The sequence below is a fragment of the Bufo bufo genome, chromosome 3 (genome assembly GCF_905171765.1).
Source record: "Bufo bufo chromosome 3, aBufBuf1.1, whole genome shotgun sequence".
Lineage (NCBI taxonomy): Eukaryota > Metazoa > Chordata > Amphibia > Anura > Bufonidae > Bufo > Bufo bufo.
In genome coordinates, this window is record NC_053391.1 from 472,260,573 (window position 1) to 472,274,160 (window position 13,588).

The following is a 13,588-nucleotide window of genomic DNA, read 5'->3' on the forward strand; positions in this document are numbered from 1 at the left end:
GCTCTGTTTTGGGGGCACTGTAGTTGGTACCATTATTGCTGTTAATATAGGGACACTGTGGATGGCTCTGTTTTGGGGGCACTGTGGTTTGTACCATTATTGCTGTTAATATGGGGGCACTGTGGGTGGCTCTGTGGTTGGTACCATTATTGCTGTTAATATGGGGACACTGTGGGTGGCTCTGTTTTGGGGGACACTGTGGTTGGTACCATTATTGCTGTTAATATGAGGACACTGTGGATGGCTCTGTTTTGGGGGCACTGTAGTTGGTACCATTATTGCTGTTAATATAGGGACACTGTGGGTGGCTCTGTTTTGGGGGCACTGTGGTTTGTACCATTATTGCTGTTAATATGGGGGCACTGTGGGTGGCTCTGTGGTTGGTACCATTATTGCTGTTAATATGGGGACACTGTGGGTGGCTCTGTTTTGGGGGACACTGTGGTTGGTACCATTATTGCTGTTAATATGGGGGCACTGTGGTTGGTACCATTATTGCTGTTAATATGGGGGCATTGTGGGTGGCTCTGTGGTTTTTACCATTATTGCTGTTAATATGGGGACATGTGGGTGGCTCTGTTTTGGGGGCACTGTGGTTGGTACCATTATTGCTGTTAATATGGGGGCATTGTGGGTGGCTCTGTGGTTGGTACCATTGTTGCTGTTAATATGGGGACATGTGGGTGGCTCTGTTTTGGGGGCACTGTGGTTGGTACCATTATTGCTGTTAATATAGGGGCACTGTGGGTGGCTCTGTTTTGGGGGCACTGTGGTTGGTACCATTATTGCTGTTAATATCGGGGCACTGTGAGTGGCTCTGTTTTGAGGGCACTGTGGTTGGTGCCATTATTGCTGTTAATATGGGGGCACTGTGGGTGGCTCTGTTTTGGGGGCACTGTGGTTGGTACCATTATTGCTGTTAATATGGGGGCACTGTGGGTGGCTCTGTTTTGGGGGCACTGTGGTTGGTACCATTATTGCTGTTAATATGGGGGCACTGTGGGTGGCTCTGTTTTGGGGGCACTGTGGTTGGTACCATTATTGGTGTTAATATGGGGGCACTGTGGGTGGCTCTGTTTTTGGGGCACTGTGGTTGGTACCATTATTGCTGTTAATATGTAGACACTGTGGGTGGCTCTGTTTTGGGGGCACTGTGGTTGGTACCATTATTGCTGTTAATATGGGGGCACTGTGGGTGGCTCTGCGGTTGGTACCATTATTGCTGTTAATATGGGGACACTGTGGGTGGCTCTGTTTTGGGGGCACTGTGGTTGGTACCATTATTGCTGTTAATATGGGGGCACTGTGGGTGGCTCTGTGGTTGGTACCATTATTGCTGTTAATATGGGGACTCTGTGGGTGGCTGTTTTGGGGGCACTGTGGTTGGTACCATTATTGCTGTTAATATGTAGACACTGTGGGTGGCTCTGTTTTGGGGGCACTGTGGTTGGTACCATTATTGCTGTTAATATGGGGGCACTGTGGGTGGCTCTGCGGTTGGTACCATTATTGCTGTTAATATGGGGACACTGTGGGTGGCTCTGTTTTGGGGGCACTGTGGTTGGTACCATTATTGCTGTTAATATGGGGGCACTGTGGGTGGCTCTGTTTGGGGGCACTGTGGTTGGAACCATTATTGCTGTTAATATGGGGGCACTGTGGGTGGCTCTGTTTGGGGGCACTGTGGCTGTTTTACCCTACTGTAAAAGTTGATTTGGCTCTGGGCAGTACAACATAGGAAGAGGCTTATATACAAATAATCTTCAATTTGCCACATGCGCTTTCTCTCTCAGCAGTCTGCACGCTGGCGACATCTCCTCCACGTCTGAACCTCATCTGACTTTCGCAACTCCCATTCCTTCCTCTATCACAAGCCAGCAGAGTCCGCGCCTGCGCAAAGGGACAAGTCAGGCCACGACCGCGCGTTGGATTCTGGGTCTCGTGGTGCATGCGCGGTCCGGTAGCCGCGCGGAATTCTGGGGGTCGGTGTGAGTGGCGCAGGGTTGGAACAGCCGCCATCTTGTCCTCATCCATTGATGTGTCTATCCAGGCCTGTGGTTGCATAATCATCCTGCCCGGGCTTTACAGCCAGTGTGCGGAGATATGGGTCGGTCGCGCAGTCGAAGCTCATCCCGTTCTAAACATGCGAAGAGCGGCAAGCACAATAAGAAGCGCAGCCGCTCCCGGGAGAAGGAGCGCGTGAAAAAGCGCTCCAAGTCCCGTGAGAGCAAGAGAAACCGGAGGCGGGAATCCAGATCCAGGTCCCGGTCTAACACGGCGTCTCGCAGGGAGCGGGAGAGAGTAGCTACTCCGCCTGACCGCATCGATATCTTCGGCCGCACGGTTAGTAAGCGGAGCAGCCTGGATGAGAAGCAGAAGCGGGAGGACGAGGAGAAGAAGATGGAGTACGAGCGGCAGCGGCGCATGTGAGTGTGGGCTCCCGGCCTCGCCTGATGGGCCTGTGTCTGCAGGGAGGCCTCACCTGACGGACCTGTGTCTGCAGGGAGGCCTCGCCTGACGGACTTGTGTCTGCAGGGAGGCCTCGCCTGACGGACCTGTGTCTGCAGGGAGGCCTCGCCTGACGGACTTGTGTCTGCAGGGAGGCCTCGCCTGACGGACCTGTGTCTGCAGGGAGGCCTCGCCTGACGGACCTGTGTCTGCAGGGAGGCCTCGCCTGACGGACCTGTGTCTGCAGGGAGGCCTCGCCTGACGGACCTGTGTCTGCAGGGAGGCCTCCCCTGACGGACCTGTGTCTGCAGGGAGGCCTCCCCTGACGGACCTGTGTCTGCAGGGAGGCCTCCCCTGACGGACCTGTGTCTGCAGGGAGGCCTCCCCTGACGGACCTGTGTCTGCAGGGAGGCCTCCCCTGACGGACCTGTGTCTGCAGGGAGGCCTCCCCTGACGGACCTGTGTCTGCAGGGAGGCCTCCCCTGACGGACCTGTGTCTGCAGGGAGGCCTCCCCTGACGGACCTGTGTCTGCAGGGAGGCCTCCCCTGACGGACCTGTGTCTGCAGGGAGGCCTCCCCTGACGGACCTGTGTCTGCAGGGAGGCCTCCCCTGACGGACCTGTGTCTGCAGGGAGGCCTCGCCTGACGGACCTGTGTCTGCAGGGAGGCCTCGCCTGACGGACCTGTGTCTGCAGGGAGGCCTCGCCTGAAGGTCCTGTGTCTGCAGGGAGGCCTCGCCTGAAGGTCCTGTGTCTGCAGGGGAGGCCTCGACTAACGGGACCTCTGTCTGCAGGGGATGCCTCGTCTGACGGGACCTCTGTCTGCAGGGGATGCCTCGTCTGACGGGACCTGTCTCTGCAGGGGAGGCCTCGTCTGACGGGACCTGTCTCTGCAGGGGAGGCCCCGTCTGACGGGACCTGTCTCTGCAGGGGAGGCCCCGTCTGACGGGACCTGTCTCTGCAGGGGAGGCCCCGTCTGACGGGACCTGTCTCTGCAGGGGAGGCCCCGTCTGACGGGACCTGTCTCTGCAGGGGAGGCCCCGTCTGACGGGACCTGTCTCTGCAGGGGAGGCCCCGTCTGACGGGACCTGTCTCTGCAGGGGAGGCCTCGTCTGACGGGACCTGTCTCTGCAGGGGAGGCCTCGTCTGACGGGACCTGTCTCTGCCGGGGAGGCCTCGTCTGACGGGACCTGTCTCTGCCGGGGAGGCCTCGTCTGACGGGACCTGTCTCTGCCGGGGAGGCCTCGTCTGACGGGACCTGTCTCTGCCGGGGAGGCCTCGTCTGACGGGACCTGTCTCTGCCGGGGAGGCCTCGTCTGACGGGACCTGTCTCTGCCGGGGAGGCCTCGTCTGACGGGACCTGTCTCTGCCGGGGAGGCCTCGTCTGACGGGACCTGTCTCTGCCGGGGAGGCCTCGTCTGACGGGACCTGTCTCTGCCGGGGAGGCCTCGTCTGACGGGACCTGTCTCTGCCGGGGAGGCCTCGTCTGACGGGACCTGTCTCTGCCGGGGAGGCCTCGTCTGACGGGACCTGTCTCTGCCGGGGAGGCCTCGTCTGACGGGACCTGTCTCTGCCGGGGAGGCCTCGTCTGACGGGACCTGTCTCTGCCGGGGAGGCCTCGTCTGACGGGACCTGTCTCTGCCGGGGAGGCCTCGTCTGACGGGACCTGTCTCTGCCGGGGAGGCCTCGTCTGACGGGACCTGTCTCTGCCGGGGAGGCCTCGTCTGACGGGACCTGTCTCTGCCGGGGAGGCCTCGTCTGACGGGACCTGTCTCTGCCGGGGAGGCCCCGTCTGACGGGACCTGTCTCTGCCGGGGAGGCCCCGTCTGACGGGACCTGTCTCTGCCGGGGAGGCCCCGTCTGACGGGACCTGTCTCTGCCGGGGAGGCCCCGTCTGACGGGACCTGTCTCTGCCGGGGAGGCCCCGTCTGACGGGACCTGTCTCTGCCGGGGAGGCCCCGTCTGACGGGACCTGTCTCTGCCGGGGAGGCCCCGTCTGACGGGACCTGTCTCTGCCGGGGAGGCCCCGTCTGACGGGACCTGTCTCTGCCGGGGAGGCCCCGTCTGACGGGACCTGTCTCTGCCGGGGAGGCCCCGTCTGACGGGACCTGTCTCTGCCGGGGAGGCCCCGTCTGACGGGACCTGTCTCTGCCGGGGAGGCCCCGTCTGACGGGACCTGTCTCTGCCGGGGAGGCCCCGTCTGACGGGACCTGTCTCTGCCGGGGAGGCCCCGTCTGACGGGACCTGTCTCTGCCGGGGAGGCCCCGTCTGACGGGACCTGTCTCTGCCGGGGAGGCCCCGTCTGACGGGACCTGTCTCTGCCGGGGAGGCCCCGTCTGACGGGACCTGTCTCTGCCGGGGAGGCCCCGTCTGACGGGACCTGTCTCTGCCGGGGAGGCCCCGTCTGACGGGACCTGTCTCTGCCGGGGAGGCCCCGTCTGACGGGACCTGTCTCTGCCGGGGAGGCCCCGTCTGACGGGACCTGTCTCTGCCGGGGAGGCCCCGTCTGACGGGACCTGTCTCTGCCGGGGAGGCCACATGAGCAGTTATTTCCAGTCTACCCACTTATAGCAAGGAAAGGGCTAAGACACTATAGGCCCATAAGGCCTCATGCACACGACCATTGTTGTGTTCCGTGTCCGTTGTGATTTTCTGCGGACCCATTGACTTTGGGTCCGTTGAAAACTCTGCTAATGCACCGTTTGCCATCCGCATCCGTGGTTCCAGTCCGTCAAAAAAATATAACCTGTCCTATTATTTTCGCGGAAAAGGGTTCGTGGACCTATTCAAGTCAATGGGACCGCTGAAAAACGCGGAGGCACACAAGATTGTCATCCGTGTCCGCGACCGTTTTTTTCCTATCATTTGCATGGCAAACCTATCTTAGACTTTTTTTTTACTTTTCATTATGTCTGGTGGTCCTCCAAAAAAAAAGGAAGACACACAGAAACAAAAACGGATCACGGAACTACGGAACCCCATTTTGCGGAAAGGAACACAACAACGGTCGTGTGCATGAGGCCTAAGTCCTCAATATCTGATCGGTGGGGTCATGTTCATCGTCCCCATGGCCTAGTTGCTGCTCTGTCCTATTAAAATGAATGGGCTTGAGCTGCAATACCAAGCGTAACCACTATAATATACGGCGCTGTGTACGTTAAGTTGTGAAGAGACCGCAGCCTCTTCACATAGCTGATTGGCGGGGTTGTTTGGACCTCCACCCATAGGATATCGATGCCTTATCCTTCGGGAAACCCTTTTAGCCTATGTTAATCCAAAGAAAAAGCTAGAACAGCACATCAGAGTTTTTGTCTCGCTATTTCAAGATGTACCAACCTCTTCACAGCTTTCCAAGGAGAGCGCCGTTATTGCCTTGTGGGCGTGCTTGGTATAGCAGCCCAGGTCAGTTCACTTGAGTAGGACTGTGCCGTGCTTAAGCTGATCGGCAGGGTCCCTGATTTCAGACCCCCTCCGATCAGATACTGATGCCCTATCCTGAAAATAGCTCCTCAGTTCTAAAGTCTTGGAAAGCCCTTTTAAGTAGAGGTTTCAAGCTACTAACTCAGAACGCAAAATTGGTTATTCGTTCAGTTATGGGATTATTAAAATAACTACCTGACCGTTGTCTCTTCCTCTTAATCCAGTAGGCAGCAGGAAATTGAAGAAAAACTGATAGAGGAGGAAACGGCCCGACGTGTAGAAGAGCTAGTTGCCAAGCGTGTGGAGGAAGAGTTGGAGAAAAGGAAAGATGAAATTGAACGAGAAGTTCTGCGGAGAGTCGAGGAAGCTAAGCGCATCATGGAAAAGCAGTTGCTCGAAGAACTCGAGCGACAGAGGCAGGCCGAGCTTGCAGCACAAAAAGCCAGAGAGGTAACGCTCGGTCGTTTGGAAAGTAGAGACAGTCCATGGCAAAACTTTCCCCCCTCGTTCTTTTTATCTCCTTGTAGCAGTACATAGTTGTTGTGTCTGTACTCTGGGCCCATCACTCGGACGTCTTGCAGCCTCTGTTCTTTGGCATTGAGGACTGTAGTTTAACTCTATTTGCTTTGGTTCCTCAGAGGTGCCATTCGGGTTTTATTAACAAGATGGTGACGATGCACATGAAACTTTTGCCATGGCTGTAGTCTTTTGAACATTTTAACCTCCTCCAATTTCAAGCGCAAAAAAATGGCTATTGATGACTAATGTGTCATGTCACTGAGCATGTTGAATCCAGAAAGGGCTGGTATGTGCCCGTTGATGTACCGCTTCCCTCCTGTATTAAGGGTGGTGGTGTTCTCATTGACTTAAAGGGAATGTGTCATCAGTAAATGACCCACAGAGCAAGTCATATTTTTAAGATTTATTGTTTGTGGTATTTAAAAAATAAAAATCCTCAAATTTTTAAATTCGGCACTAGGCCTAAAAATATGTTGAGACTTCCTGGTCTGTGGCGATCAATTTTAGTAGTTATCGCTTTGTCATTGCAAGCAGTAATAGAATATAAGATAATACCTCTGTATAGAGAACTCCGGATCTAGTGTTCACAATAGGGGATGGTCACATTTTATCTACTCCCCCTCACTGCACAATGGCTTCTGCACAGGTCTAGAAAAACGTGCCCATGAAGTCAGCTCCAGTCTAGTGGTTTATGTGGCTGAATACCCCAAAAAGGCTGCAGCTGAGGCAAGGTGGCTTCCCCCATAATCCATGTAGAGAGAATAAAGTAATCTAGTCAGAAGATAGATGAGAAAACAGGAATTCGTCTGATACATTCCCTTTAAACACTAATCATTTGATGAGCTTGTTACACCTGAAATAACCAGTTTTTCTCCCCATTTGTCCAGATCATCGTTAACCTACGTTGAGTATGTAGCCATAACATCCTTTCCTCCTCATAGACTTCCTTGAGGGAATCAAGCTGCCTTCATTTAAGCTTAAATGTGTTGCTTTCCAACAGGTGGAGCAGAAGTAGACCATGTGTATATGTGTATATATGAGGCGGTAATTGGCTACTGAATGCTATTGTTTTCTGTCACTAGATCCAGAGTCCACTTCCTTACAGTAATGCCTCTCACACCTATCTATCTAGGTGGCTCTAGAGAGTAGTCTTCCTCCTGGAAGAGAAGTTGTGTGCACAGTGTTACCTGACCCCCTAAACCAGCTGGATCTCCAAGGAGGTGCAAAACCCCCGCACCTTTCTCTATTCTCGACCAGGCAGGAATGAAGCCTCTACCCCTTAGACTTCTGTGAACTGTTTCATGAAGGCCTCATGGCAGACTTGCATGTGCCGGAAGGCACAAGATGGCAAGCATCTTCTCTCTTGTATTTCTGTAGATTCATTTGTATGGTCTTATTCTTCATAAGAAGAAATGACCCCAGCGGTAAAGTTATCATTTAAGTGTGGTATATAGCAAGGTCTGGGGTGTCCCTAAGGAAACTACTGCACCCTAACTACTTTGAATGCGCCCTCCTTTGAAGGGATGTGAGCAGTGCCTATTACCTCCCTGGACTTGGTGTCCTAGGTGCATCCTTACAGTAGCCTTTCCCTATACCCATTGGCTCTCTGTCCGTGCTATCAGCATGGTCCAGATGAAGTCTTATTGGCACAATTAGAGCTAGGAAGGAAAGCAAATATTGACATGGACCTGTATTTGTCATTTATGACCAGTTTAGTCATAGTTCTAAGCCTAGTTTACGGGAATGGTGCTTGAATTGAGCATTACATTATAAACTTCCCTTTGTCATAAAGGAACACAAAACCTAGAAATGAATCAAACGGCAGATAATCCATCCTTCACTGGTTGTCTGCATGACCTTGAAACATAAGGGTTAAACTTCGCTGTGCCATTTTTATTTTATTTTTTTAGCTTGGGATAGGCTAGAGAGTGGGGCTTGGCAATCTTTGTCCTCCTACAGGCAGGCTAAGTCTACTTTCACACTGGCGTTTTGGCTTCCTGTTTGTGAGATCTGTTCAGGGCTCTCACAAGCTGTCCAAAACTGATCAGTTTGCATTCTGAATGGATAAGGATCTGCTCAGAATGCATCAGTTCAGTCTCCATTCCGCTTTGGAGACGGACACGTTTTGCTGTCCGTCTGATGAAACGGAGCCAAACTGATCCGTCCTGACACACAATGTAAGTCAATGGGGACGGATCCGTTTTCACTGACACAATCTGGCACAATAGGAAACGGATCCGTCCTCCATTGACTTTCAATGGTGTTCAAGACAGATCCGTCTTGGCTATGTTAAAGATAATACAAACGGATCCGTTCTGAACGGATGCAGACGGTTGTATTATCTGAACGGATCCGCACCAAACGCGAGTGTGAGAGTAGCCTTAGAGGGAAGCCCCCGCTGCTGCCATTTGTCTTACAGTCTCACACGAGATTGTGAGAAGGCAGGCATGGTTGATGTCCTGGGAGATGGGGGAAGGATTCATTTAAGCTTTAATTTCATATATTGCATAAAGAATCAAAGTACGGGAGATTAAAGGGTTTTCCCCTCAATGTCAGATAGGTGCAGGTCCCACCTCTGGGACCCTGAAGGGAGAGAAGCCCCGCGTGAATGGCTTCACGTCAGCTGCCCCGTTCTTCTGTAGAAGTGGGACCCGCACCCATCTTGACATATCCTAGTGATGGAAATACCCCTTTAAATGCCTCATGCAGACGTCCGTGTCAGTTTTGGATCAGTGGTAACACGGATCGTGTTCAATCCATGTTTTCTCTCGTGACAGATTCGTGTTGGGTCCGTGGGTCAGTTTTTTGCTGTCCGTGTTTTACTAACGCTCAACAGCTGAAATTTTTTTTTCAAAGAATCTCTTGTTAATGATCCATGCAACACGGATGGTAGGCCTGCACAATATATCGCTAAAGCAATCGCAATAAATCGCCATATCACAATCGCCAATTGGCCGACCCAAAAATGCTGCAATTGTATTACCATATTTTTCGCTTTATAAGACTAACTTTTTTCCCCCAAAAGTGGGGGGGAAATGGCAGTGCGTCTTATAAAGCGATGGTTGACTTTTTACGTGGCTGACACGGATGTATCGCCAGCCACTATGTTGCACAGCGCAGCCGGCGATACATCAGTTACAGTGCGGGGAGGGAGGAGGGGCTGGAGGCAAGTCGTTATTTTAATGAACAAATGTTCTTCTATTTATTCTGTTTATCTGTTCTGTGCAGTGCTATTAAGAAAAGGGCAAGTTTTGTATTTTGTACTTTTGCAGTAATGCAAATATGTTATTTAATTTAGTAAAAGATGTTTTATTTTGAAAAACACTGTGCATTTCAGTTCTTGAGTTGAGTATAACTACATTTCAGCATTATCAGTAATTTCTGTGTGCTTTTGCCTTGAAAATCCAAGCAAATAGACCTCTAGCACAATTCTCTTAAAATATCGCATCGCATATCGTTATCGCAATTTTTAGGGCCCTAATCGCAATCTCACAAAATTCCCATATCGTGCAGCCCTAACGGATGGCATCCGTGGTAAAGAAAAAACTGGCCCACGGACCGTGCTGAAACACTGATGTGTGAATGTGAATACACACGTTAAAATGAATAGGGAGAACACGTACAGCACACGTCCGTGTCACACTGACGTCTGCATGAGGCTTAAGGGAGGAAGGGCTGCAATATTTTTTGCGTGTTTTCTATGTTTAGTGTTCCTCTAAGACCAAGAAACGTCACTGCCATAACGGTGACTTCCATGTAGTCCTCAAAACAATAGGCAGTAGCCTGTTACTTGTCCAAATTTTACATAACTTTATTTTTTATTTTATTTTTTGCAGTGATTTGGTCCGCTTTTCATTTTCTTTTCATTTTCCTAGATATTTCCGTTTTGCGTACGCTTTTCAGGTCTGCGAGCTTTCCCACACGGTGTTCCATGTCCTCACGTTTAATATCTTATATATATTTTTAACAGTGCATCTCTGCTGTTGACCTTTTTATCTGTTGCATTCTTAGAAATGTGCAGCCGTATTCAGAAATGAGAGACAACCAAAAATAATAATATATATATATATTTTTTTTTATTGCACCTTTAAACTGGCAGCGCTCTGCATTTGTCGCGTTCCCAGCTCTTCGGCAGCGGATTGTATTTGACTAACTATAAAATGTATGTTTGTTCTGAATTGTTTGCCTTAGGAATGATGAATTACATATTTTTGTTCCCTCTTACAATAAACATCTGCATTCCTCAGCTCAGCCTTCCTTGTATGTTTCTTAAAATTGGTTGAGCTGCTGATGGCAGGTGTTGCCAAGCTAACAGTACAAATCATTTTAAAGAGGAAGCTGGCGCGTATGGCAGCTGAGGAGCACACTCTGCAGGACACTGGACAAGACAGTAAATATTCAACTTTTAATGCTGATTAAAGGAGTATAGGTAAAGAATACGTAGGTATACGTTATTGGTGAGAACAACTATTCCCTTTTATCTTTCTATTTCCGTTTTCCTATATAATTTCATGTCCATTACCCAGTTTTGTAGTTGTCCTTGTTGATATGTCTGCCTTTATAATAAAAAAAAATAATAAAAAATAAAAAAAGCTACCATATAATTGCTAGGACAGGATAGGGAGGGTTTATTTGATTGTTTGGTTTGGGAGGGTTGAGCCGAACCTAGGGCTAGAAAATGTGTGTAGTGACTGCACTGTTTGATGTTGTATCGGAAAACATGGCGGCTCTAGCGCTGCCCCTTAAGTCCCGATGGAGTTGAGGCAAATTAGAATAATATGTGCTATCGACTGCTGCCAAATTCTAACATTGTGCTGTATCCTCCATGTAGGAAGAAGAAAGGGCTAAACGGGAGGAGCTGGAGCGAATCCTTGAAGAAAATAACCGTAAAATTGCTGACGCACAAGCTAAACTGGTAAGTTACACTTAGGAACGATCCGGCCATCGTAAGGGAATGCCGTTTCTTGTCTGCCGCTCTCCGTCCGATTTACTATACTATACAGGGCTTCGTGCCGCTAATGAAAGGGTTGCAGATCTGACCCAAAATTGGGATTGCAAATAAATAAAGTTGCCCAAACAGCGAGCGATAATGAATACCACTCGCCAGCTACCACATTAATGGATATGTGCAGGAAGAGGAGGTAGCGTATAATAAGACTTAACGTTTAATAAATACTCGGATAAAAAGTACGGACAGAATACAAAATGCCAAAAAGTGTGCACACCACAAACGTGTCACAAACAACACAATTACCAAACATAAACAGTCACCATGGGAAACCACAGTAGTATGGTTACAACCCTGTGAACGAAGTAACACAATACCCCAACAGGTATCAATTCCACAGAGAAGAATAAACTGGAACAGTCTTACCGGTGGGTGACTGTCATCTGGGTGTAGTAACGCAGTCCTGGGGCAGGGTCCAGGTGAGACTCACTGTCCCTAGAAATCCCTACCAGGCCTATAGAGCCCTATGGCCCGGCTAGAGGCCGCACGTCCAGGAGCTAACCCTACAATATTAGAAGCCCATGACCACCCTACCTGGGGGTACACAAAGAATTGAATCCCTGTGGTGCGATTGATCCCTATGTGTTTTGTCACCAAATTAAAGCCCCAGACTTATCAGGGGACCAAGGGCTAGAAATGGATGGGAGGGAGGGTGTCCTCATTGATTGGTGTCACATACACACAATCTCCATTCTAATCAACAAAATATTAGAGCAGTAACCAAGGACCAAGAGGGGACCTAATAAGGGCTGTTAAACGGCGTGTGGCTACTAAGGAGCAGACCCTAATCCCTGGTTATGGGGGTCTCTGTGGAATTTATACCTGTTGGGGTATTGTGTTACTTCGTTCACATGGTTGTAACCATACTACTGTGGTTTCCCATGGTGACTGTTTGTTTGGTAATTGTGTTGTTTGTGGTGTGCACACTTTTTGGCATTTTGTACTATGTCCGTACTTTTTATCCGAGTATTTATTAAACGTTAAGTCTTATTACCGTATACGCTACCAAAATTGGGATTGACAGCCTGGAAGTAAATCTCTCAGTCCCGGACCACTCCTCTGGACATGCCCCTTCTTGGAACGGTCGAAAGTATTACAATTTTGACTGTGATCCATAGTTGTACCTGGCCTCTTGAATTGGTGTCCTTGTTGTTAACTCTTTATTTTTCCCTCTACAGGCTGAGGAGCAGTTGAAAATTGTTGAAGAACAAAGAAAAATACATGAGGAAAGGATGAAACTAGAACAAGAGAGGCAGCGACAGCAAAAGGAAGAGCAAAAAATTATACTGGGCAAGGGAAAGTCAAGGCCGAAATTATCGTTCTCTTTAAAAAGCCCAGATTGATTCTGGCGTATATGAACATTGTCCCTGACCAAGCTAAGACTTTGTATGGTAGCTTCATGTTGAAGTGTCTTTTTTTTTTTTTTTTTTTTTTTTGTCTGAAATCAAATATCATTTCTCAAAGGGGCTGTGCTCTCAATTCCGTAATGTTTGGTTCATTATTTTTTTTTTTTTTTATATTGGCTATTGACTGAATGAAATTTTAGTTAAATCCTTATCAGGTTATACGTTTTTACATAATGTTTCATAATATGTCTGACCATGTAACAATGGACTAGGTTCCCTTAAACTGCTCTCCACGATCTGATAAGGATTTAACCCCTCCCGGTGATATTTTTCACAGGAGAGCGTTGTCTGGTCTGATCTTTTTACAAAGCATTGACTGTTTGCATCAGTGAATGGCCCAGTATTGTTGGAACTTTGTACTGTATCGTAAACCCGGTGTCCCCATGATGCTGTTCCACTTGCACTTGATGTCCCGGTACAGGTAAGGATACAGATAGTAAAACGAGTCCTCTTGCGGTTTACCTAGTTCAGTATTGCCAGTACACCATTGTTTTTAACTGCATTGATGCAACCCGGTCAGCTTTTCCACCGTGTAAATACATCAGTTTGCTGAATAAAGTCTTAAATGCCTCATGTATATCATGTATGTTGTGACTGTTTAAAGGGATTTTTGTTGGTTCCAATAGAATTGTTGCCCGCTGTATTTTTGTAGTGAAGCTTGAGATTATTTTTTTATATTTATGGTGACGGAGTACCGTATTACAGATGCCGTATCATGTTTAAACAGCTGGTTGGCTCCGATAAATGCCTAACACTTTCTAATTATAACATAAAAATGCATGCGGTAG

The 13,588-nt window shown here is 49.5% G+C and overlaps 1 protein-coding gene across 2 annotated transcripts; it reads left to right on the plus strand.

The window, feature by feature from the left end:
• Positions 1-1,972: 1,972 nt before the first annotated feature.
• Positions 1,973-13,377, plus strand: ARGLU1 (arginine and glutamate rich 1). Of its 2 annotated transcripts, none has more exons than XM_040425240.1 (4): positions 1,973-2,426; positions 6,095-6,317; positions 11,218-11,301; positions 12,573-13,377. In XM_040425240.1, the coding sequence occupies exons 1-4, from the start codon at positions 2,104-2,106 to the stop codon at positions 12,735-12,737; spliced, it is 795 nt and encodes a 264-aa protein (XP_040281174.1). In that variant the 5' UTR covers positions 1,973-2,103; the 3' UTR covers positions 12,738-13,377. The 2 variants fall into 2 exon arrangements, with proteins under 2 accessions (XP_040281174.1, XP_040281173.1); XM_040425239.1 differs by having other exon boundaries at positions 1,976-2,426; positions 6,092-6,317.
• The last annotated feature ends 211 nt before the right edge of the window (positions 13,378-13,588 follow it).

Bases quoted from the DNA above. Each gene is read 5' to 3' on its own strand.
- ARGLU1 (XM_040425239.1), top strand. From the start codon at position 2,104: ATGGGTCGGTCGCGCAGTCGAAGCTCATCCCGTTCTAAACATGCGAAG. The intron at 6,318-11,217 runs GTAACGCTCGGT...TCCTCCATGTAG, and splicing joins CAGCACAAAAAGCCAGAGAG to GAAGAAGAAAGGGCTAAACG. The intron at 11,302-12,572 runs GTAAGTTACACT...TTCCCTCTACAG, and splicing joins CTGACGCACAAGCTAAACTG to GCTGAGGAGCAGTTGAAAAT.